Here is a 24983-nt window from a genome sequence, read left to right as displayed (position 1 = left end):
GCTAAAGCAGCGCCACAATTACAGATGAGGACTTAGATTCTTGAAAGCGATACCACACCCCTCTGCTACCACCATCTTGTTTTCGTAGCCAGGAGTTCTGGACCGCAGGTGAACTGATTGGGCGGCTCGGAAACGGAGACGGCCTATGCCGGACTCGACATTTGGGTTGCACAGCATATACCTGTTCAAGCACAAATTTTCTGTTCTTGGGATCACCCTACACCTTGTATGCACCTTCTTCAGATTTACTGACTATGGTATGGAAGTCATTTCCCACTTCTACATGCCAGGGACGGTACATGTCATATATCTATAAGGGTTATCATATAGTTCATGGTGAATGTATATAAACAAATTTGGCAAAGTCAGGTGTTATGGAAGAATATGGAAGGAACAGGTCTTGGAGAAAATTCTCTGCAAAAGTTCAGAGACATGAAGGAGGAAGGGAGAGAGCAGAGAAGGGGCAAGAATACCCAGCAGGAGGATAACTACTTAGCTATGGGTGAATAGCAGGAGCACTGGCGCCTTGCAAAATGATTCCGCTGCCTCTCCATTGAGCTGAAAAGGTGGCAAGACTGAGGACATCTTGAGGATCTCTGGGACTGTTCTTGATGCCTCTTGAAAGGATGACTAGAAGCTTGATATCATCTATTTAAATTTATTTCGAGGACCCTCATCGAGGCCCTCTATATAGGTTTGGAGTGCCAAAAAAGAAATTCAGGACTGCTGTAATCCCTGTATCAGGCAATGCTTTATATTTGGTTCTGATCTTGACGATTCTGAGGATGTGGGATGCTGAGGGCCTATATGCCTAAGGGCAATAGAGACTCAAAAAGAACACTGATTTGATTGGTGCTTAAGCCTTCGGCGTCCGCACCGGTTCTGCTCCCGTGACATCATGGTTCCGAAAGAAATGGCACAGCTGTTGGTGAGGCGGCGTTGCCAATGGAAGGCTCGTTGGTCAACGGCGATGACAGGAGAAGCCAGAGACTTTATCCCAATAGTGCCACATCGCCAGGGCGACAAAGGTAGTTGGGATCGCAAACGCCCAGTATATCCAAAACTTTTCAGACACAGTCCAGTCCCCGCCAGCCTCATAGTCGAAGAAAGACATGCTAAATATAGCAGACACGAAGGTAGGCGGAAGGAGAGCGAGGGTGACGACAGAAATGGTCCTCATTGCCGCACTGTCGACCTGGGCCGCGCGGCTGATCTCCACGGATGTGCCTGCGTCATACTGTGCGACAGTGTTGAAGGCAAGCTGAATCTCATTTTGGAGGCGCTTTTCGTTCGATATAGACCGGTGCCGTAGACTGCTGAGCACGGTCTTGCCGTATTGCAGACGAGAATGGAGGCCTGATACGGCGGTAGGGCAGCGAGGTCCTGGCCTTGCGTATTCGGTGTGTCGCGCCAGTATGTGGTCTACTGTCTGATTCACTACCTCCAATGCCTCTGTTGCGTGAATAGCGTGCCGGGCTAGATCGTGCAGGTGTCTGTATGCTGGCCGGGGCGGAGCACCTCTGGACAGAACATCTTTCTCGATAGCCCTGACCTGGTCGCGCACAGCCCACACCGCGGAGTCCTCAAGGCCCAAGACTGCCTCCAAGACAGGTGAATAGGCCCAAAAGGGGTCGTCAAGACAGCCCGCGCCTATGCTACCGATCAGCAGTAGCAGTTGATCAAGGACAGCTTGCTGGATATCGAACAGCAGAATGACCGTGTGTCCCGCGGAACGCAGCCAGCGCGTAAAGATATCGATCTTCAACCACTTGTAGTCGAGACTGCCATTGATCATCTTCACTTCGAATAATGCCCACGTGTCTACAGCATCTATTCACTTTAATATCAGAGCTAATTCATATGACGATCAAGAACATGCTGGGGCACCTACTGGCGTCCTGCGTCACCTCGCAGCCAAAATACCCGTTCAGATTCCGGCGGTACGCGGACCACCATAGCTCGGGTATAGAGAAAGCTTCCGTCAGGGACCGTCGGCAACCCTGGCACGCCTGGATATCATCTGTTCTTGCAACGCTACAACGTGTGAGCTGGTAGTCGGCATCGGCGGGCAGACTCGACAGACATGACATGAACTTTGAAGTCCCCAAATGACCCTCCAGGCAGATCATGCAGGCCAGTGAAGTCCTCTAAACATGCTCTCTGCCGCTGCAAGAGGCGGCTACCTGCCACTGAACAGTGATTTAGTGATGAGTCCTGTCTTAATAGGGAATTTGACATACCGTCTCTCCAATGGTAGACATCTACACTCGGGCAGCTCTGAGTGCTGGCGCGGGGCATGACAACGGTGAGGTATCCCAGAGTCAAGGGGGGAGGGTCGATTGAGGTTACTAACTCGCCGTTGGTGACTACCCTGTTAACACTAGGTTGATATGTAATAGATAACTGGACAAATAATCACGTCGACTGCAGAATCCATCTTAAGTACGCTTTGCGCGTTGAAAAAGCGGCTGAACAACGTTTGTCATTGAGACCCTCTTACTGCAACCCACCATGCTAACAGGACCCCTGTACAGCAAAAAACGTGTCAACCAAACGAGGGTGAGTTGTAGTGGCGCATCGAGTGCTACTGTCGTATTGCGCGCAATATGCACCCAAGACATTTGTGCCACGTCCGGCCTCGCGCTCTTTACTTCCAGATCAGAGATCAACGAGTTCTTGGTATCGGCAAAGGGCTTTGGCCGAATTGATGAGAATGTGCTGCGCAATATCGTAGTGTGATTCATGAATACCATGTCCATTCGACGAAGCCTTCCGATGCCACAAGCTGCTCCTTGCGCGCGCGTGTTAGCTACGGCCACGACGGGTGAGCGTGGGTCCCTCAATTGCACCTCAGTGGTATTTTCGAGTCTCTATAGGTTAAAGTTTGCCTGCGGAGTTGGCGGCTATGCTGCTGACTGCATGTTACGTATTGCACTGCCACCGCCTGCTTGCAGCACCTGTGAGGGGAATTGCTAACCTCGCTCATCGTTTTCTTCCACACATCCTGATGAAACCTTGCTTCATCACAACTTTATCCTACGCATCTGCCTTTCACATTTCGAACTTCTTCTTCTGGAGAAATCCATCTCCACAGTCCATTTCCGCGACTGAGTGTCATCAACTCACTTGGTGATGTGGGTTTGATGCAGGTGCAGCTCCCGATGCTGTGAACTCCCCCGAGCTTCAAGCAATTCGTATAGCCGCCATGAACGACGCCACCAATAGTAAGAGGTCATGCGACAGCGCCTTTGTTGAGCATGATCGGCTGGGTTCTGCCTCGAAACGCTCGAAACCGAATCGCCGCAGTCATGATGACACGCGTGCGCATTTGGAAAACCGGATCTCGGAGAAGTTTTCACCAGATGACTACATCTTTGGTTGGATCTGCGCACTTCCCATTGAGTTGGCCGCGGCGCAGGCTATGCTGGATAAGACACATGAGAGCCCATGTAGTCGTCCCAATGACAGCAATACCTATACCTTCGGAAATATTGGCATGCACAACATCATCATTGCATGCCTTCCATCAGGACAGTATGGCACCACCAACGCGGCAACCGTGGCGAACAACATGCTTCGGAGCTTTCCCTCCATACGGATGGGATTCATGGTCGGCATTGGTGGCGGAGTGCCTGGAAAGGCTGATGTGCGTCTTGGGGATATCGTGGTGGGCGACCGAGTAATCCAGTACGACTTCGGCAAGACTGTCCGAGATGGTGTTTTTGAGCGGACAAGCACTCCGTACAAGCCCCCTCACGAGCTTATGACGGCCGTCTCCAATCTACGAGCAAGACACGAACGGCAGCTTAGCGAAATTCCTGCTCTTCTCTCCGACATGCTTCAGCGAAATCCGGCAATGACCCAATATTCTCGTCATGGTGAGCTTGAAGACTTTTTATTTGATAGCGCATACGATCACCAAGAATCCACGGACGACTGCGAGCACTGCGATCGCGCAAAACTACTGCTACGATCCCCCCGAAAGAACAACAACCCAGAGATCCATTATGGGGTCATTGCTTCCGGCAACCAGGTCATGAAACATGGGAAGACACGGGACAAGGCAGCCCAAGTTCTGGGGATTCTTTGCTTTGAGATGGAGGCGGCAGGCTTGACAGATCACTTCCCGTGCCTGGTTATTCGTGGAATTTGCGACTATTCGGATTCGCACAAGAGCAAACAATGGCAACGATACGCAGCTGCAACAGCAGCAGCATACACCAAGGAACTCCTTCACGTTATACCAGCCATTGAGACAGCAAAGCATGTGATAACCCCTGCTACTGGTAAGCACCAAAGCCTCGCACAGAAAATTGTATCTCGCTTACATGTTCATATAAGAAGCGAAATTGCGAGAACACCGAGAGTTTTTGTTGGGTTCTCTGAGGTTCGACCAACTTGATTCCCGATACTCCAACATCAAAGCGGCCTATTATAAAACATGCGAGTGGCTGCTCAGACATCCAGACTACACAGATTGGCTGGATCCTGCCAAATTTGACAGCCATCGGGGATTTCTATGGATCAATGGTAAGCCTGGTTCAGGGAAGTCGACCTTGATGAAGTATGCTTTCGCAAAAGCAAAATGGAATGCGTTTGATGATGCGGCTGTCATCTCGTTCTTCTTCAACGCAAGAGGAGATACTCTCGAAAAGACAGTGGTTGGAATGTACCGATCGATTCTACTCCAGCTACTGGAGAAGCTCCCAGATCTTCAGGAGGTTTTGGACGACCTTTGTCTCACTGCTGTGAGTCTCAATGAATCTTTCGTGTGGAATGCCGAGGTGCTCCAGAATCTTTTCTCCTCTGCAATAGCACGACTCAACCAGCGACGTTTAACATGCTTCGTTGACGCTCTTGATGAGTGTGACGAGGAGCAAGTGCGAGTTATGGTGGAGTTCTTCGAGGCGTTGGGTGATGGTGCTAGCGAAAACGGAAGCAAGCTCTATATTTGCTTTTCCAGTCGTCACTACCCTTACATCGCAATCCAGCATGGCCGGAAATTGGTCCTGGAAGACCAGCTGGGTCATGGACAAGACCTGGAGAAATACGTGCGAGGCCGTCTCAGAGCGGGGACAGGCCGCTTGCTTGCAGAGATCAGAGATGAAGTCCTTCAGAAGGCGGCCGGCGTTTTCATGTGGACTGTCCTCGTTGTCGACATTCTCAACAAGGAATTTGAACGAGGTCGGATCTTTGCAGTGAAGAAAAGGTTGCAAGAGATACCCGATCAACTGAGCGAATTGTTCAAAGACATTTTGCGGAGGGATAGCGACAACATGGCCGAACTGCTGCTATGCATTCAATGGATACTCTACGCAAAGCAACCATTGAGGCGCGAAGAGTTCTACTTCGCAGTCGTGTCCGGCATATGCCCAGAGAGCTTGGCTGAATGGGATCCGGAGTATCAGAACGCAGACAGCATGGACCGCTTTGTTCTGAGCTCTTCGAAAGGACTTGCAGAAGTCACAAAGTCTAAGCACCGAACGGTTCAGTTCATCCACGAATCCGTGCGAGACTTCCTTATCAAGGATCACGGTTTCCATGATCTATGGCGTGAGCTTGGAGAAGACATTCAGAGCTCGAGCCATGATAGACTGAAACAGTGCTGCCAAATCTACCTCGGACTCGACATCTCCGGGTACTTGGCTAAGCGTGGTGTGCTCACAGGTGCATCACTGCCAAAGGCATTTTCGGACGAAGCGAAAGCGATGCGACAGCTCCTTACGGAGAAATACCCCTTTCTCGAATACGCCGCCCTTCAGGTGTTCTATCATGCCAATGAAGCAGCGGCTGGATTACCACAAGGCACCTTTTTGGAGCAATTTCCCCTCGGAGCTTGGATCAATCTAAAGAACCTGGTCGAGAAGCGCGAAATCCGCCGTTACACGCCAACCGCGAGTCTTCTGTATCTTCTAGCAGAGGGCAACTGGATCAGGTTATTGAACACACAACTTCAACACAATCCAATTCTCGATATTGAAGGACAGCGATATGGCTATCCTCTTTTCGCTGCCTTTGAAAACAATCATAAAGATGCAGTTCAAGCAATCTTGCAACAGGAGTTGAAGCTTTCAAGGGACGGCAATACCCCTGTGAAACCATCAGAGCATAAGCAGAAGATTGCAGCTTCAAAACACCGACAACTGCTCGAATGGGCTGTATGCAAGGGTTATGAGAGTATAGTGAAGCTGCTTCTTGAGTTAGGCAGGGTTGACGTTGCTTCGAAAGGCAAATATGGCAAAACACCACTCTCCCTGGCTGCAGAGAATGGTCATGAGAGTATTGTAAGCTTGCTTCTTGAGACAGGAAAGGTTGATGTTCATTCGAGAGATCACATTTACTACACACCGATGTTCCATGCTATAGAGCAAGGGCATGAGAGTATTGTGAAGCTGCTTCTGGAAACAGGCAAGGTGGATATAAACAGGGCTGATTTATTGGGTCGCACAGCACTCATGCATGCTGCAGAGAAGGGATATGAAGGCATTGTGAAGCTGCTTCTGGAAACAGGCAAGGTGGATGTAAACAGGGCTGATTCAGAGAATTGCACAGCACTCACATGTGCTGCAGAGAAGGGATATGAAGGCATTGTGAAGCTGCTCCTGGAAACAGGCAAGGTGGATATAAACAGGGCTGATTTATGGGGTCGCACATCACTCTTATCTGCTATCAAGTCTAGAAATGAGGGTGTAGTGAAACTGCTTCTTGGGACAGGCGAGGTGGATATGGATTGGAGGGGTTCTGGTGGCAAGACGCTGCTAGAATATGCTGCAGATCATAAGCTCGAGGGCGTTGTAAAGCTGCTTGCTGATAGGCATGGTTGAGTTCACAAGAATAATGAAGTTTATTCAATATTGCTTTCATCTACTATACAGAGTAGGCAAGATGATGGTGTCCATACCAGCAGGAGTTTTCAATTTAATAATACATACAAATTATGAATCTATGAAAAGAATGATTATAGCAATGTCTAAGGGCACAAGTCATCTTAGTTTATACTTTTGCCTTTTTCTGCTTGGTGCAATCGTCTATTTGATGCTCGTATTGTGTTAATATCATTCATGTAGCATAATTAAGCTAGATCTGCCAGCCATAAAATCATTCATCTCATTCATATGCTCGCAAATACAAGCTTGGTTGTACTTCAACTTTCGGTCGTCCTTGTTCCTTGTCCTTCTTTGCTGAGTTGCTTGCCTATTGTTTTTGGTTTTCCGAGAGAAGAGACTGGCACAACCTTTTTGATTCACAACTCCTTCACCAAAAAGAGTCGAGGTGGCGCCAGCCGTTTGGGCATATTCATGTCAGGCGAAGAAACAGAATAAGATCACACAATTGGTAGGTGTTATTGCCCTCATAGCATTTTCTAAGGGCATTTCAAGCCATTATTGGCAACAACTGTGCCACTATATGTTGGAGGGCCCCCCTTCCCCCGGGGGGGGGGCACAAGGATCGCCTTCCCACCTCGCCTTTGGCGTTGAGGATGGTAGAAGAGGAGAATATGGGGAGAAAGAAAGAGAAATAAATGATGCTTAGGTTGCTGAGCATCACAACAGCACTGGCCTTCTCCGTGGAACCAGACATGCGAGACAATCAAGAGTAAGGCCAAAATACATATCTAGCCCCTCGCCCCCGGCGAGGTCACGCTGCTCTCCCGAGGACCGTGTAGAAATGGCTTTGTAGTTGTTCCCGCTCTAGAAAGAAGGAAGTAGAGACGCTTTCCAGCGCGTGGGGCAGCACGGCTTACAACTCAGCCCAACTTACGTCCGCTCCCCCACAATTGGTGATAGGTGAGAGGGTAAGAGGGGATTGAAGACGTAGTCGAGATTTATTCTTTATTCTTTCCTTCTTCTTTCTTTTTGTCTTCCCTAAAAGGACGGATAATGGGTTTACTAAAATTAAAGCTGCTTTATTACGTGCGGTTAGCACGGGCTTGCAAATTACCCCGGACTCCGCATTAACCACCAAATTCGTTCATATATGGCCACAATATGTCGAAAATGGTTCGCATGGCAGCTTATCGTCCCCATACCGGAAACCACCTTCTTGTCTAGGTACGGATACCGCCTTGTACCATAGCACGCTTTTAAACCCAGATTACTTGCCATGATTATTGATGTCCAACAGGAGTGGTACCAAGAATCGAGACCTCTTATTTATGAGCAGTGACTCTCATTGACGAAACATTTTGTTTCTCTTCAATTTTCGACATTTCTATCGCCATTCGCTAATTCTGTCAACGCAGCATCAAACACTATTTTCAAACATTAACTATGAAGTTTCTTACCTCAGCGATTGTTGCCTCCACGGCAGCGTCATTTGCCACAGCTGAGAATTTCACGTCTGTCGATCTCGAGCCCCCTCTCGACTGGGTTGTAGGAAGCTACTTGTGGCCTACGGAGATCATTGCTGGGTACAACGCTCTTGTCGATGACACCGACTGGACTGACGCCACCTGGGATGCCTATGTCCTCGCCGAGTGCGAGACCTACACTGCGTGCACTTCCTCCATCTCGTGGCAAGGTTCGTGTGAACCGTTGTGATTGTGTACGCTCGATCCATGCTCAATGCTGACCCTTGTGTCTACAGGAACGAACAGCGGCTCGGACGGTGGCAGGTTCGTGGTCTCACATAGACTTGTGAAATGAATAACGCGCCAGGACTGACAGCAAGCAGGTATTGGTACGGATACGTTTTCCGGGGTGGCCCTACCAACGAGTCCTTCTACGTTCGAGATACAGACGAGGCATCGAACGTCACCTTGTCTTCAGCCTGGACAATTGTGGAGTGATTGCGCCGCCGCCCAGGTGGAGATCGCTCTCGTTGATGGGAGAGTATGTTGATATTATTATGCGAACATCGAGCTCCGGGGGTGGGGGGCGGGGAGCTGTGCATGCGATTTTGACTTTGCCCTGTCCGGTTCATCCGAACTTAATTCAAGTACCAGCTGCCTTAATTTTGAAGAACTTTTTGTAATCAAGTCAAAGTAATCTCATTTGGTCAACCATCGTGCAATTTCACCGGCGATGAACTGGGTGTCTTCGTTTCCCCCATCCCCACCACCAGCAGCGTGACCCCAGACACTTTCAATAACACTCAGCTCACCGTGTTTCAAATGTTTGACCTCCTCCTCGCTGTCCTGGGGTGGGAAAAGGCTGTCCGTGCGTCCAGGCATCACCAGGACCTTTGCCTTGATGCCCGCAAGTGCACCTGCAAGATCCCCCTTCTCCGGGCCATAGAGCGAGACGTCACCTTTTTGCCACGTGTGGAGCTGGCAGAGCAGGTCATGAGCATCCTGTCCGCCGCTCCACATTTCCTCCAGGTATTCTTGTAGAGTTTTGTAGCCCATCCCCTCCCAGCGCCGCTCGCGAAACCACGCCGAACTTAGTGCCCACGTCGAGAAGATCCTCCAGAAGGCCGTCGTGCCTTTCACGGCCGTCTGCGTGTACTGTCCATCATGCCAGTCCACCGAGCTCACAAGGGCAGTCTCCAAGCCGTGAAGGATAGACCAGTTGTGCGACGAGGTGCGCGCCGAGCTGCAGAGCACCACGGCACGTTCCACAAAGTCAGGATAGAGAACGGCCATATGGAAAGCCTGCTGGCCGCCCATAGAGAAGCCAATATATGCTGCAAGCTTCTTGACCCCCAGTGCTTGGCATAGAGCATACTGCAAGCGAATGTTGTCTTCATACGTTGTATCTGGGAAGGCTGGTCCCCTCATAGATGGGTGTGCGTTGGACGGGCTGGATGATTCACCGCCACCAAGAAGGCCGCATAGGATTATCAGATACGATGCGATGATTGGTGGCTTTCCATCGGCCCCAGCAGTCCAGAGGAACGTCAGCGTGTCGTCCAGTGTTCCATTGTAACATGTGGGTATCAGAATCGCGGGCTGGCCCGGTGAACCATATGTGCGGTAGGCGAGGGTATAAGATGCATTCTGAGACGGGCTGCCGGCATTTAGGTTGAGATCTGGCTCAGCTGTGAAGTACTTGGTCGACATTTCCGGAGCTCGGAGTTGATGCAGTCTGTGTAGTTGGTTGATTAATCGAATTATTGTTGCCAAAGGCCAGAGAATTGGATTTGTAGGTTTCGACAAACCAAGATTTCGGACGACAGAAAACGGGGATCCTGACTGAGGCGATCTTAGAAACCATTTCGTACAGCACAGAACAATGTAACCTGCACCAACACTAATGGGGCCTACTGTAGTGATTAATAGTCGTTGTAGTAACCGCGCCCTTCCAAGACATTTTGCGCCCTTTGCTGCTTACCCCCGTTTGAGTGTTGACAGCCATGCATTTGTAGAGGGCCTTGAGTTCCGGGCGAGCTTCAGAACCTTACTTCTATACAACCAATGCAAGTCATGGTTGCGTCTGTTTGTTAAAAGCTGCATTTATTTCTATAAAAATGAATGAAAAAGATACAAGACCTTGGCCACAGAAGACTTTCAATCATGCCTGTGTTTATAATATCCCCGCGTTTGTCAACGCAAATTTCTATTAATATTGGATGCTAGATGGTGCTCGAGCTCAATCCACCCTACCAAGTCTCATTGTCAGTCAATTTATATCAGTTCTGCATAACCTGCGTGTCTTTTAGTGGTAGTTCTGAGGATGGTGAGAATTGTACGGTAGACAGAGGACTTTTGACGAGCCGTCAATGTCAGAGACAAGTCTGTGGACGAACACACGATATTCGTCTTCGAAAAATATGCATAGGCTTTGAGATGTGTGTATTTTTGTTCAGATCTATGGGGAAATGATTGAACCCACCAGTATGTGTGAATATGGGAGTTGGCAATCAGTCGTTTCCGCCATGTGGCCTTGTGCCTCAGTCATCGTTCCCGATCACAGAATCTCCCTCAGCGTCTTGCAATCAAACTGACAACATCTAGTCTTGTTCTAGTCGAGACTTGGCCGGCGTTGTCACCCAGAATTGCATGAAGGTCTATGTAAGAGGAGCTGTGACCATATCCGGTGCCCATAATGTACCTGATTTTTTTTTTGCTTCGAGAGGTCACCGCTCATGGAGAACAGAATTGGTTATCCCTCTCTGCAGCCACACTGTTCGGTCTGCAGTGCTAGTATCAATATAAAAGAAAAGCCGTTAGAGCGCCCAACAGCTCCCAACAAAACTTTCAGTACTGTCGCCCCTGTCTGCCAGACAACTTGGTCCGTGTACACAGTTACTACCCCCATCCGTTTAGTATGATATTGCCACGAACGTCATTTTGAGCAGGGTAGCATCCCAGAGGACTATACCCTTCGGTTTCCGAGCCCCCACTGTAAATAGCGACTGAATGATTACTTTGATCTCAGGTGCGCGCGCGTGCGGGAGATATGCATGACGGAAAACTCCGCGTGCTGGATCCCTGTGCGCACTTTGACATGTTTCTAGCTCAGCGGAAGAAGAAATAAATTCATGCTAATCTTGTTCAACGAGTACGTACTATGGTACCACAGTTGTGAGTCAGCGTTTGAATTGTTAGTCCACTATTCAATGAGTCTGACCGCTGCTCATTTAGAGCGCTCTTAAGGCTGGTGCGTCTAATTCTATCAGTAACCCACTACCTTTCGACGAAAAGCGGTCAAGTCTGAACTAGAGTGGGGAGATAGGAGGAGGATGACGAGGGCGAAGAGGGGACAGATCGTGATATGTAGCAAGTATCAATCCATCGGATATGAGAATATGACCTTCAAATCTTTGCATGTGTTGAAGATCCATACCGTCGGGCTTATTTGGTCTCTGATAACGAAGTGGCGCAACCCCTTTATGTCACCGAGGGGGCACAGGCCATTTAGCTTCTCTATCTAGGTGATAGTATTGTAAGAAAGGAGAAGGGATGTTTGACCTGCAAGATGAAGTGTTTGCTCGCGGTGCAGTTCAAGGAGGAGGACGCGGTCCAAATGTTTGATTAATGCCCGTCTCCACAAGTTGGCCCAAAGAGAAGACTAAATTTCTGAATGAATGCTTTCCGAACTTGATCAATGTTGTGGAATAGAGCAGAAATTTGTTTAAATTCTGCAATTCTGCGCTAATAAAATATCGATGCCAATTTTCTTAGAGAAATATCCCCACCTTTTTTTCCCTTCTTTTTTTTTTCTTTTGGCCATGTAAGACGTTTGTTCCACTATGTAAAGACAATGGTGCGTTACCGACCTTGGAAGACGTGTCCATAATACAGGAGTAATAAGTAAGTCGTATCGTTTAATTACTTTGAACGTTTCATGGGTGTCGGGTCACGTAATTACTGGGAGAATAAATGTGAACCCTTTTTTCTTCTTCTTCTACTCGTCTCCTAAGATTTTTTTTGCTTTTGATATAGGGAACCCCTACCTCTCTGCCCATCCATCGATCGGAATCTTCCATCACATGCTAAATTGATCTACAGGTCCTGCTGCCAAGGTTATCAACGTGACTCGCACGAGCCTCGTATGGCCCTGGACTCAGCTCCGAACCATTGAAGCTTATGAAGGAAGGTGAAAGCATGCCTCTCGTCGCAGCTCCACTCGAAATGAGATTCCCGAGATATTGTTTTTATATTGACAAAAAGGATGCGGATTCAGACATAGTACGTGAAAGCGCTGCAGGCAAACAGGATTGCGGCCCCTCCACAAGGCCCTGTGCTGTACCTGTTCAGTAGGTAACTCGCGAAGCCTGTACGGGTCAAAAGCCCCGGCACTGTGCTTCCGGTTCCAGGGTGAGAGCGGGAACGGTCCCATATTCTAGACTAGTTCGGGCAATGTGAAGCGACGCTTGAGACGGTTTGTGGGGGCGGAGGGAGGGCCAGAGAAGCGGGTGATAAAATAGTATTGCAACCCCATCAGAGCAAAGGGAAATCCTTGGACCAAGTCATATGATATGGTGGGGGACCAGAACGAAGTGGCCAGAACGAGATCTTAAAGTGAAACGCTGGTCGATAGATCTGTTGTGATGTCTCGGATTGAGAAAATATGATGGATAATCAACCAAAGAAGAGGGGGGCGGAAAGGGGAACGGTATTACGTCCTGCCAAATCTGCGTCTTGATCCTCTCTCTCTTTCTCAACCGTCCAGAAAAAGAAAAAGGCACACAGCAAGACGGGACATTCCAGATGAAGCATGCCCTACCGCAACGAGCCTTGCCATGTCGGGCATCTGCATCGTTGGCGTGGTGGAGTCTCTCCCCCCTCTCCCTTCGATGCGCTCCTCCCAACCTAATCCAACCCACTCGGGACACCAGGGGGCCTGGCGCAAGGATGGCGATAAACTGCCCTGAAGGCGGTCCACTTGATGCACGTGGAAATTACCCGGTCCTGGTCCGGTTCTTAGGTTCTGGCCTTTGGAACGCCTCTCTTTTCACCACGGTCGCGGAGAGAGAGAGAGACAGCAGCGCCAGGTTCCTGACCTAGTTCTTTGTGAAGCTTTGATCGAGGACGACATCTTCATCTTCAAACAATCAACCCTCTGTTTTCTCCCCTGCTCACTAACAAGCCAGCGACACCTTTCTTCATCGCCACTGACGGGGACGGGTTCAGGATAACTCCTCTTTTCTCTCTTTCCTAACCCACCCCGCCCCCCTTTCCCCTTCCCTTCCGGATCCTCTCCCTCCACGACAATCCTGAAGAGTTGTCGACCCTAACGATAATGGACCGTCGTTCTACATGATGCTGATGGACAAGTCCTGCATAAGAATCGTGGGAACGCGCAATCTATGAGGCGAAATTACCGCGGCCGGTCAAAGAACAAGAACATCGCGCCGACTGGGCAGCCATCTCCGAGGAATCCGTGCTTCCTCCTCTTTTCCTTGCCAACACACGAACCCCAGCCGCCCAGGGCCACCGAACATTTTCGGTCGAGAAACAGCAACGCAACTTTATGTCTTGTACTTGGTCGCCACCCTCGACCGATCGCCCATTGAGAAACACCCTTTACCTCAGGGTCCCCCCCTCTTAAGGCTAGCAAAAACGACAACCGGTTTCTTTTTTGTTCCCTTCCTTTTTTTTTTTTTTTTTTTTTTTGATTCAAGGAAGGGGGGCTGGCTCTGTTTCGAAATCTCGGCTCAACCACAACAATCGCCGCACGAGCTTGCGTCACACGACTGTTTCTTTGAATTTGCCAAGAGCTAAGGAACAAGTATCGCACCCTTTGCGGTATCTTTCTTCTTCTTGTTCTGGATCACGGAGCTGCTATCGAGAGAAAGAGCGAGAACGCTCAGGATCCAGAGGGGTTTTTTTTTTGGTTTTTGTTTTGCTTGGCCCGGTAGTTGTTGATCGCCGCAGCGGAAGGGCGTCCTGATCCACCGGAAGTCGGGGCTCCGTCACGAGGCTCATCTCCCGGCAAAAAGACCTGGGTAGAAACCGGGTTTTCCGAGTAGAAAGCTTGTCAGCAAACCCCCCCCCCCCCCCTTTCCTCCTTAGGCGACCAAAAAGAAAGAGAGAGACAGAGACAGAGACAGAGCCGTGCAAGCAGTATTCTGGGTACCGTCCCCGTTAGCTACTGACATTGACTTGAAGTGGACCAACTCGGAACACGGCCCTGCGACGATCATGGTCAACACCGGCAAACCATCCCCAGGCTGCTTTGCTTGCCGGTCACGAAGGATCAAGGTGAGAGAGAGAACACATCACTGCCAACACTACTCAACACCAATCAGTGCACTTCTTTTTGCTCATTTTCATTTTTTTTCTCACGGTGGTCATGACTTAGTATATGCATGATCCCTTGTTTTCTTTGCAAGACCATATTTTACTGACAAGAGACTTGCAAAGTGTGACACGACGAGGCCCGAGTGTAGAAAATGTCGGAAGAGAGGCTGGAAGTGTCCTGGCTACCGCGACCTCAACGCGCTGAGGATTGTGGATGAGACGCAGAAGCAATTCACGCGCTTTTCTGTCGATGAGGCTTCATCTCCAGTCGCTGGCCCGAGTAGGACTACCATCGTGCGCCAGAGCAATCCTCCTCCTCCTCCTGGTCCTCCTGGTCCTCCTCCTTCCAGACGAGACACTGCATTGTCGTCGTCATCGACGTCGTCGTCATCTTCATCATGGACGAGCCCAACAGGGGCACACGCATATCCCTCTCCCGTCTCTGACGCCTCGTCCCCAGACTCTGCACGGGAATCCAACAGCTACCAGTACACGTACACGGACGAGGTGCCTCGGTGCGTCGGCACGCCCGTAGGCGAGCAGGTCTACACGTATTTCGTCGCCAACTTTGTGGCTGGGAGCTCACTCCGGCATCACGGCTACCTTGACTTCCTCTTCCCGCTGCTGGCCAACATCTCGCATGACCGGCACGAGCACAACCCCTTACCGATGGCCTTTACCGCCACCGCCATGATCGCCTTTGCCGCTCGGCAAAAGGTGCCAGAGCTGCTTCCCAGGGCCGAGTCGGTGTATCTGAGGGCGCTGGGGGCGACATTCGAGGCGATTGGGGACGCGAAACGGGCACGGGATAACTCCACTCTTGCCTGCGTGACACTTTTGACCACATTTGAGGTATTTTTCTTGTCCCACGAGATATCCATCCACCACCAATATACTGATATATCTTTTCTTGACTTCTTAGCAACTACGACCTTCGAGGCCTTCACATCAAAAGGCCGAGGCGTTTGGAAGCCATCTGGACGGAGCAGTAGCCCTACTAAAGATGCGAGGCAAAGATCTCTTCCAGACCGTCGTAGGTCGGAAGATCTTTCAGATTCTACGATCACTCCTTGTACGTCCTCTTCTTCCTTTCCTTATTCTTGCGTCCATCACCACCCATATCGTGACTAGGTTCTTACTCTTCTCTTTGCTTTTCATTCAGGCCTCAAGAAGTTTATGTTACGGCACGCCTCTAGACCCTGAACTACACACCCTCACCGAAGAATTCGAGCAACACCCGGACCAACATCGGTTCGCCGTGCTCTCCCTCCGAGCAGCCGACCTCCGCGTCGCCGCAGAGCGCCTCCTGGGCGGCTGGAGCCCATCGCACCCAGCCGGAGACCCGCCGACGCGCGAAAAGGTCGAGGCCCTGAAACGAGATGCCGACGTCCTCGAGGCCGACTACGACGCCCACATCCGATCCCTCCCCTTGGCATGGAAGGCCATGACCGTGCGCTACCTGACCGCCACGGACCCGACTATCATGGGCGGCATTTCCTACGTTGGCCGCGTCGACGCCTACATCGACATGTTCATCTGCTATCTGCTCAACTGGTCGCGCGCCGCCCGCCTGTACATCCGCTACGCCTCGCTCCGGTGCCACGCCTGGCTGCTGGGCCCCCAGCTCGACTACCGCGACACCCCCGAGTACGCCGCCGCCGCCGAGCTCGGTGTCTCCCTCGTGGGCGACATCGTGGCCAGCGTGCCTTATGTCTTTGGCGCCGCAACGGTTGACCAGCAGGCGTCTTCTGCTGCGTCGGGCCCATACCCTCCTCCGAGCCTGGCGGGCGTGTTCTGCATGTGGCCTGTCTTTGCCGCGGCCACGTCGGACTTCACCACCGAGTCGCAGAGGGTGTTTCTGAAGAGGACATTGAAGTTCATCTCGGAGGAGATGGGCATCGGACAGGCTTCCATTTTGGCCAAGGTTCGTATTATTTTTAACCCCTCTGCCTTGTTTCTTTCTTTTTTTTTTTTTTTTTTTTTTTTTTCCCTCTTTTTTCTGCTTCCTTCTTTTCTGTTTTCCTTCTGACAACCGAAACCACAGTACAACTTGAGAAATCCCTCGATGCCCATCGCCTTCACGCGCATGAAACAGTTCGAATCCCAAGGAAAACAGCTACAGGGCGTAGCATCCGGAGCAGCCGCCGGGTCCGTCATGACCACCGGCATCACGTCTCTTCTCAAGACCACCGGCTCTATCATGTCGTCGCAGTCCAAATACCACCCCAAGTCTGTCCCGATGCATATCCTCAAGAGAGAACCCGAGGAGGATGACGAGATGTCGACGTTTGACTTTCGGATGAGATGAGAATGGAAAGAAAGAGCAAGGTCCGAATAGGGAAAACAAAGAATTGGCCAGATGGTTCTATGGAGGAGCGTCTGATCCGCCAAAGGGGCAAGGGAAAAGAGCAAGTCTGGCATGACCACCGACATCACCCCACCGCATTGGGAGACACGGGATACAGTCAGTACCGTACGAGCAGGGGACACCAGGCAAGATGCAGGAGACCATGTCGGCAGGTTTGAAAGGGGCCAGAAACAGTCTGAATCTCAGCGAGGATCGCGTACGCCCGCGATACAGACAGGGCCGCAGATCATCCGCTCGATGGGAGTTGGGGAACAAAAGAGGCTGCTACAGTACGCAGTGAGGATGGAGACGATGTTGCAGCAAGATGAGAGTGGCCCCTCCTTCATTGCTCCTTCGAAGCGAGCCATGCATGGGTCATCTGGTCCTCTGCTTTTCATCACCATCTACTACTCCACCTGGGTTTCAGCCCTGGTAGGAGAGTCTGAAGCTTATTACTACTTCAGCCCCCCCCAAAAATATATCCAACCAGCAAAGAAAATATTTTTTTGTTTTTGTTTTTGGCAACATGCCTATCTCGATTATTTACAAACTCATGTTAGCTCGTGAGTTATGACCGCTTATATTAATGTGGCTGGCTCGACCCATAATCTATAAGTCCACAACAAATCCAATTCAACAAAGTTGGCCAAGAGCACCTGTAAAACGCGTCTCAGGTTAGACCAGCCTTGCATTCAATTCCAGAGATGGACGGCAAGCATGGCGTTGTATTCATAACCCATCGCTGCCGAACTCAACACTGATTTAACCGGCACATCTGCCGAACCCAAGCTTGTCACTGCAGCCGTTCATTTCTCCAATCAAGCCAACTTTGCTTTGTGGATCTCCGCGTTGACGTCTCCAATTCATGATATCAGTCCAACCTTCTTCTCTATTCATCACAACATTAATTCTCAAACAATCACACATCGTCAGAATCTCAAACCCTTTCATACCTTAGCCCAGACATACTTATTCCATGGCCTCTGCCTCCGCCACCGCCGCCTGGCCCCACGGCGCCAAAGCCGCCCTCTCCTTCACAATGGACAACCTAGGCGAGGCCCAGGACGTCCGCACCGGCGCCCACCCTTCGTCCCAGCCCATAGGCCAGTCCCCCGCCGTGCTGACTACCCTGCCCCGGATGCTCGATCTCCTAGACAAACCCGCCGCCGCCGGCCACGCACCGGTCAAGGCCACTTACTTTGCCGAGTCCTGGTCGTTGCCCGTGTACCCCGCCGCCGTGGCAGAACTGCAACTCAGGGGCCACGAGGTCGCATGGCACGGGTACCAGCACGAGGTCTGGAAGGTGCTATCTGGTGCCGATGAGGAGGACAGTTTTGCGCGGAGCTTTGAGGCCGCTGGGAAGCACGGCGTGGTGTACGAGGGGTTCCGGCCCCCAGGGGGTGACATCAATGGGGCTCGGACGTTTGATCTGCTCAGGCGGTACGGTGTGCGGTACGTCTCGCCACTCGGTCGGTTCGGGGTTGATGCGAAAAGTGGTGTCGTGGTATTGCCGTTTGAGTGGGAGACTGTCGATGCCTTTTGGTACATGGACAAGTTCGCGGCGGTCAGGAAGGCGCACGGCGTTCAGGAGGATGAGGCGGGGCCCACGCAATTTAGGGACTATCTGTACAAGAAAATCGAAGACGTGAAGCGGGAGGGCGGATATATCTCCATACTGTTCCACCCATTCTTACAGACGAGCCAAGGAAAGTTCAAGGTCTTGGAGGAAGTGCTGGAGCGCATCAGCAATGATGGCGACCTGTGGCTCGCCCCATGTAATGAAGTTGCTAGATGGGTGGCGGAGCATGCAGACCAGTTCGCCCTTGAGACATGAAGGTAATGTGGCAGGCCTTGGTCTTCTTCTTACGAGAGAGAGGAAAAAGTGAGCTATCAGATGGACGAGACCCCTGGGTGGCTATACTTGACCCTGATTAATATCGTCCTCAACAGAGACGACAGGACAGCAAACACAGAAATTGATGTCCGGCTAGTTCAAGCTCAGACTCCTCCACGTATGCTTGTTATATATGGGTATATATATATATATTGCAAAGAGAGACATTCGGGCGGGAAATGAACACTATATTCATCGTAGCTGCGCCAGACAGCTATAGCAGATAGTATTAATAATAAGTAAAGGTAAACAAGAAAAAAGGTTTGTGCTCAAGCGACAGACCAAATGAAAATCAAAGTTCTCCAAGGTCTAGAGCAAAGAAAGAAAAGAAGGAAACAAAGTATCATGACATCGTTTCATCGGAGTACAAGGTATCATCCGCTGCCTCAGTAGCCGGCTCCTCCATTTTCCTCCGGGGTATTGCGGGTATGTGTATTGTATGATATGAAAGATGCAAGGTGAAGATGGAAATGGTAAATCAGAGGCATCATAAATCATCACAGAACAAGACAAGATAGGGAACCCTTCTTCTCTCTCTGTCTCTCTCTCTCTCTCCCCTTCTCCTCTCTTTCTCTCTTTCACTTGCTCTCTTTCTTGTGTCAAGGAAGGGGGGAAAAAATCGCCACGTCAGAAAATCAGAACCCCACAAGTTCGTTGTTCTGCCCCAGGAACGTCCTGGCCACCTCATCGCCGCCCTGCTCGGCGGCCTCCATCCAGTGGATAGCAACGCACATGAGCGCAGGATCGCTCCGCACATCCGACTTGTCTGCCACTCCGCCGCCCATGCCGGCTGCTGATCCAGAGCTGCCGGGGCGATGGAGCTGACCTGCACCAATACGCTCATGGTACTGGCTGTAGCGACTGCTGCTACCGCTCCCGCTGTTGGCGCCACGGAACTTGTCCATGACAGCCTGCTTGAAAACCTCACGAGGTTTGGACAGGGGCAGTGTGGTGCGGTCGACGAGCTCCGGGTTGGAGAGGTAAAAGAGAGCAAGCTCGCGCTGCGAGGTAGGATCGCCTTCCTTGGCGGTGATGATCCACATCCGAGCCGCATCCTCGAGGCGGTACGATGTGCTGGGAGGTGGAGGGGTGGGTGGCGACACCGATGTGGTGCGCATTGCCTGCTCCTCGGCGTTGGGTGAAGGACGTTGCGGCTCTTCCCCATTGATAGAGTCGCTGGCTGTGCTGCTCGGGGCAGGCGGGTGCCTCTTACGGGTGGTTTTGGTGGTGTGGACGTCCACAATTTCATCAGCCATCTCGACCATCGTCCTGCAGACCTCCTGCTTCAAGCCGAGGGCAGCAATGGCGCAGTCCCAGAAGGCCTTACCGCGATCTGTCTTATCCAGGATATGGGCCGGCACGAAACTCGCAATGAACTGCAAGTCTCGGAACAGAGTCTTGGGTCGGATCTCAGCATTGCGGAAGAGAGTTTGAAGCACAGTGGCAATCGCGTCACTATTGTTCGCCGCGTTCGTTGTCGTGTTGATCACAGACCTCGTCTCAGAGTTGATGTTTCCGCTTGGCATCCGAGCAAGGCCCGAGTGCAGATGCATAGTGTGAGACCTGCGCTCTCTCAAGTTGTCAATGGCCTCCTCAAAAGGACGAGGTCGGCCCGCCTGGCTGTAGTTCTCGGCTTCCATCTCTGCTGTCCGGGCCAGCCATGCCAGCCTACGGCGTGAACTGCCCGAGGACAAGGAGGCGATGATGAGATGTTCGAGCTCATGGAGAGCATTCAGCTTGGCGTACGGGTTGGGATGCACACAAAACATCCGCAGCAGGCGCTGGTACGCATTTGTGAAGGGGAATTCGGGCATGATCTCTTTCTTGGACTGAGATGACTTCTTGCTGGACACCGTGTCACTGGTGCCGGCTGAGCTGTCGTTCTCTCGTCCTGAATTACCAGAAGCGAGATACGGCGACTCCGATACGGTCCTGTCGACTGCTGCTGCTGCTGCTGCTACTGCCTTGGTCCCATCGGCAGTATTTTTGGCGTCACGTAGGTTGCCGAAGCTCTTCTTCTTCTCGATCACACGAGGCTTCGAGCGCCTGTTCTTCGCCTTGCGCTCCGCTGCATTGCGGCGGTCGATGCAATCTTGGCCCAGGTCTTCAAACCACCCATCTGTCTCGGAACCTCGAGAAAAGACGAGATTGCCCAGGTCGCTGAGAAGCAGGCTCGTCAGCGTCTGTCGTAGATCCTGGAGAAAGCGTGTCTTCTCTTCGCTCAGGCGCTGCTGGTGTTGTTGCTGGGTGTTGTCACTAATTGATATGGCGGTCCCGGGTCGGCCGGGACCACCATGGCCAGCATGCAGGTGCATCGAGCCGCTGAAGTTTGTGATGCTCGTGGTAGGGCTGTGAGCACGGGAAGTGGTGGTACTTGCGGCTGATGCGGCTGATTGAAAGGGCGACCAGTACGTGGAGGCACTGTCGATGGTGTGGACAGGCGAGGCGTGACCAAAATAGTCGCCAGAGTCCATCACGTCACTCAACAACGTGCTGCGCGTAGAAAAGCCGTAGCGGGTGGAGTCGAGACTCAGAGCTGATGCGTTGAGTCCCGTGATACCCCTCAGCTCCCTCGCCGCAAGCGAGCCTGTGCGGCTGGAGGACGGTGCATACCTCCGATCAGGCTCACTCATGACGCTGCTGGCGTCATCATTTGAAAAGGACGAGATGGGTATGTCTCGGCGGATGGATGGGGCCTCGAGCTGGCGCTTGTCACGAAGATACAGCTCACTGCTCCACAGGACTGGTGCATCCATCATGTCCTGCCCAATTAGCTTGCCAATGCATGCCTCGACTTCACAACAGAAGCGATGGATCCGTTCCTCGCCGCGGCAGAAATTCTCAATGCCGAAATCTTTGAGAAAGCGTGACGTCTTTTCAGCCTGATCGTCTGACAGCTTGTTCGGACCTCCCTGGTCTTCGGCGGCCGCGAGCAGCTCCATAATCTGGGACTCGCTGCGGTAGAGGTACGTAGAGGGGCCGCCACGAGGCATGTTCCGGCCGCGCTGATATGCGTTGAGTCTGCGACGCATGCCCATGTTTTTGAGGGCAGCCGCAATGTTTCGAGAATGCTCGTAGGCCGCCGAGTTGCGGACATCCGTAACGTACCACATCTTATCTCGCAATGCTCGCAGGCGCTTCATCATCGAGTCCAAGAGGCCCTCCGCCCGCTCCTGCGATTGTTTCAACCAGACAAGCCAGGCATCATAGTCCTCAATGGCGGACGCTGATCGTCGGATGGAGTCACGTGGGCCCCGGCTGAAGATGTTCAAGAGCGTGGCGAAACCGTCTGCGCGTAAAGAGGAAGAGGCCAGCGCGTTAAGCTGTAACAGTGTGTTGTAGTACGAGAGAGATGCGACAAAGTCCGATTGCGCTTTGGCCTGCGAGACAGCAGCCTCGAGCATGGCAATGAGTGTTGGCGTCGGCTCAGCCTGCTCCTGCGCCCTGTCAGCGGCTTCCTTGCCCTTGTCACTGCCCGGCCGCGGCGAGTTGTCACGATGTGAACCCTCCTGGCCCATCAGTCTCTGGCGATAAGGATTACGACTTGGCTCTCGTGCTTGCCGGCTCTGCCTCGACTGCCGCGGCTCTCTCACCTCCCTAATCCTCTCGGTGGTGATGATCTTGGTCCTCGAGCGGTATTTTTTGAGAACCGAAGTCCGGTTGCTGAACTTTCCAGTGTCCTGCTCCGAGGTCTGCGGGATCTCAAAATCCTCGACCAGCTTCAAAATAGAGTCACGGAGCTGGTGGTAGTCCTTGTCAAGCTCGGGCCGGTCATCGTCCATGTCATCCTCGTCCGTGTCGCTGAGAGATGAGGAGTTTTCCTCCTCGGGTTCATCGTCAGGATCATAAGTCATTTGGGTGGAGAGTGATCTCCCGTCAGAGGATATAAACAGCACGGCCCACCGCTCTGCACAGGGGTGGCAAGACCCCTGGAGGGAGTCAGGTCCAAGTATCTGGGTCAGCTCGTGCAAAGCAAGGCGGAGACGATACCCGTCATCTTCATAATGGCCTAGGCGCTCATGACTAAGGCGCTCCCCGAGCGGGGGCGAGGATCGGGCGGATGCTCCTGTTGCCTGCGGCTCGAGTGCATCTGCGGCGGTGGTTGTGTCGCTCAGAACAGAAGACACACTCGTGCTGATGATGGATGCTGTCTCAAAATTGGCATTGCTTCTGGGGGTGAGGATTGACATTGGCTGCGAGACGGCCGACATGTTGGAGATGGAGGGAGCAGAACGAATGGAGTGGGAAGACATGGGTCTTCGCTCGGGGAACAAAGCATTGACCAGAGTGACCAAATCAGCCGGACTGACGACCAGGTATGGGTGGACCTCCGCAGTCTCCCTGAGGGAGGTGAGTGAACGGGCCTTGAGGAGCCTGGGCCGGGGCTTGATGCGAGAGCTCTTGAAACGACCAAGAAGGTTTTCGACGTGCGCCTTGATCTTTGGCGGGGTGGACACAGGGCCTTGCTTCCACAGCATGTCCACCACGATGCTGGAAGCCTTGGTGGCGACCTGCTTCAAGATTTTTTGCCGACCATACTCGGTGATGTGATAGTCTGTCATCATGCCGTGGCTTTCGGGATGGACAACGACACCCAGAAGCCAGACCGAGAAGACCCATTTGTAGATGAACCACTTTCTTGTGCCGTCCACGTACTTGTGGTCCAGTCGTCTGAGGATTTGGTTCCCCAGCTCGATGACGCCCTCTGGTAGGCCTGTGGCATCCTCGTCGTCCAGGATCTCAAAAAGCTCGTCCGTGGCCCGGTCATAAAACTCCTCGGCAGCGATCTGGTCCTTGGAGGTCCAGTCGGATATGTTGAACCTGGTGCCGTGCTGATCCTCGGCTCGATCCAGGAGAAACGCGCCGCCCTCCAGGATCTTCATCAGGTACCACTCCATGTTGGAACGGCCAGACCAGTCGCGCATGGCAGACCAGACGTTGAGCACGTGGATGAGGACGGGCTCGATCGGTACATTCTCGTTCCCGGCCTTGGACTCGGTGGCCGACTTGGAAATGAGGCGAGCACATGCTGTGGCCCAGATATCTGTACGGCGCTTATCTTCTGCGCTGTCCGGGCCTGCTGAGTTAGCGAAGCAAGTGTGAATGAGAGCAGACAGGGCATCGTGTCTCTGGAAGGAGAGCAGGCGCTCGACCGGGTTTGGGTTGGAAGAGGAATGCCTGTTAGATCCAGTCCCTGGACCACGGCCGTGGGGTTTGTTGAACAGAGGCAAGACAGATTCGACGGGCTCCAGGCTGGAGTGGAAGTTGGTGATGGCGGCACGCTCCGAGTTTGTCAAGGCGCAGATGCGCGTGGCCAGATAATCCGGGTCGTTCCTGATCTTGGACAGAAAGGAGAGGAAGGTCTCGCGGGCATCGGCTGAGATCTCGTGCAGAAAGGGAATGGTTGAGCCGGCCATAGGGCCAGTACCAATAACGGAGCCTGTGGGTGTATCCAAACTTTCGGATGACACCATAGCGGCGTGGTGCATGGCTTCCATCTCGGGCTCTAGGAGGGCATATCTTCGGACCTCATCACAGCTCTTGCGCACGTCTTGGATGGCGCCGTACAGGCTGGCAAAGGTCTTCTTGTCGTCGGTGCGGAAACATTCGGCAAGATTCCTTTGGGCGATCTCGCCACAGCGAGTTAGGCGGGCCGACAGGGCAGTAGAGACCAAGGTGCGCTGCAGTCGTATCCTAGTGTTTGCGCGCTTGCGCTCCTGGTATTTTGACAGGCGGACCAAGTGCGCCAGCTCGTCCAATGAAGTGCTCTCAGCCTCGTCTCCTGGGGTCAAGTAGGCATTGGTGTACAACGAGGCGTCGGTGATGAGTGGCTGTGGCATCTTGACAGGAGGTCTGGCTATCTGTTGCGTACGATCCTCGTCTGTATCTCGGGTTGCAGCCGCGCTCGCGACTGGCTCTTGGGCAGATGAAGTAGCCGAGGGTGGGCTCGGCTGCGCAACTATTGCCTTCTTGACTGTTGGGCTCGGCGCCTGTTGTGCAGCTGCTGCAGGTTGTTGCTGTTGTTGCTGCTGGAGCAGCTGCTGCTGTTGTGACTGCTGCTGGATCGCTTCGACACGGCGCACAGGGAGCGCCTGAGGTACTTCTTCTGCGCTCGG

The 24983-nt window shown here is 52.2% G+C and overlaps 7 protein-coding genes across 7 annotated transcripts; 4 read left to right on the top strand and 3 right to left on the bottom strand.

The window, feature by feature from the left end:
- Window positions 1-988: 988 nt before the first annotated feature.
- M406DRAFT_230562 (uncharacterized protein) lies at window positions 989-1994 on the bottom strand (the record flags this gene model as incomplete). The annotated part of the gene is made up of 2 exons (XM_040915845.1): window positions 989-1830; window positions 1892-1994. Coding segments are annotated over 2 exons (945 nt in total), but the record flags the coding sequence as incomplete, so codon positions are not given.
- A 1409-nt stretch (window positions 1995-3403) lies between these two features.
- Window positions 3404-6659, top strand: M406DRAFT_11270 (uncharacterized protein; the record flags this gene model as incomplete). Its single annotated transcript, XM_040915366.1, has 4 exons — window positions 3404-4286; window positions 4357-5655; window positions 5707-6038; window positions 6267-6659. Coding segments are annotated over 4 exons (2907 nt in total), but the record flags the coding sequence as incomplete, so codon positions are not given.
- A 1611-nt stretch (window positions 6660-8270) lies between these two features.
- M406DRAFT_246138 (uncharacterized protein) lies at window positions 8271-8788 on the top strand (the record flags this gene model as incomplete). The annotated part of the gene is made up of 3 exons (XM_040916393.1): window positions 8271-8520; window positions 8587-8614; window positions 8671-8788. The coding sequence occupies 3 exons, from the start codon at window positions 8271-8273 to the stop codon at window positions 8786-8788; spliced, it is 396 nt and encodes a 131-aa protein (XP_040782327.1).
- Window positions 8789-8934: 146 nt separating this feature from the next.
- M406DRAFT_354832 (alpha/beta-hydrolase) lies at window positions 8935-9612 on the bottom strand. Its single transcript, XM_040923001.1, has one exon. The coding sequence runs from the start codon at window positions 9605-9607 to the stop codon at window positions 8990-8992; it is 618 nt and encodes a 205-aa protein (XP_040782326.1). The 5' UTR covers window positions 9608-9612; the 3' UTR covers window positions 8935-8989.
- A 4915-nt stretch (window positions 9613-14527) lies between these two features.
- Window positions 14528-16934, top strand: M406DRAFT_67672 (uncharacterized protein; the record flags this gene model as incomplete). Its single annotated transcript, XM_040925081.1, has 5 exons — window positions 14528-14587; window positions 14750-15478; window positions 15549-15698; window positions 15789-16550; window positions 16671-16934. 5 exons carry the CDS (start codon window positions 14528-14530, stop codon window positions 16932-16934), a joined length of 1965 nt encoding a protein of 654 aa, XP_040782325.1.
- A 1015-nt stretch (window positions 16935-17949) lies between these two features.
- On the top strand, window positions 17950-18807 carry M406DRAFT_244706 (uncharacterized protein; the record flags this gene model as incomplete). The annotated part of the gene is made up of 1 exon (XM_040916275.1): window positions 17950-18807. One exon carries the CDS (start codon window positions 17950-17952, stop codon window positions 18805-18807), a length of 858 nt encoding a protein of 285 aa, XP_040782324.1.
- Window positions 18808-19035: 228 nt separating this feature from the next.
- M406DRAFT_272793 (uncharacterized protein) lies at window positions 19036-24839 on the bottom strand. Its single transcript, XM_040918161.1, has 4 exons — window positions 22461-24839; window positions 20808-22415; window positions 20081-20750; window positions 19036-20023 (listed from the first exon to the last, which is right to left on the bottom strand). The coding sequence occupies exons 1-4, from the start codon at window positions 24705-24707 to the stop codon at window positions 19503-19505; spliced, it is 5046 nt and encodes a 1681-aa protein (XP_040782323.1). The 5' UTR covers window positions 24708-24839; the 3' UTR covers window positions 19036-19502.
- Window positions 24840-24983: the final 144 nt, after the last annotated feature.

This window comes from Cryphonectria parasitica (genome assembly GCF_011745365.1).
Source record: "Cryphonectria parasitica EP155 unplaced genomic scaffold M406scaffold_1, whole genome shotgun sequence".
In the NCBI taxonomy this organism is placed as follows: domain Eukaryota; kingdom Fungi; phylum Ascomycota; class Sordariomycetes; order Diaporthales; family Cryphonectriaceae; genus Cryphonectria; species Cryphonectria parasitica.
Note: the sequence above shows the minus strand (reverse complement) of the source record. Positions and strands in the feature narration are given on the sequence as shown.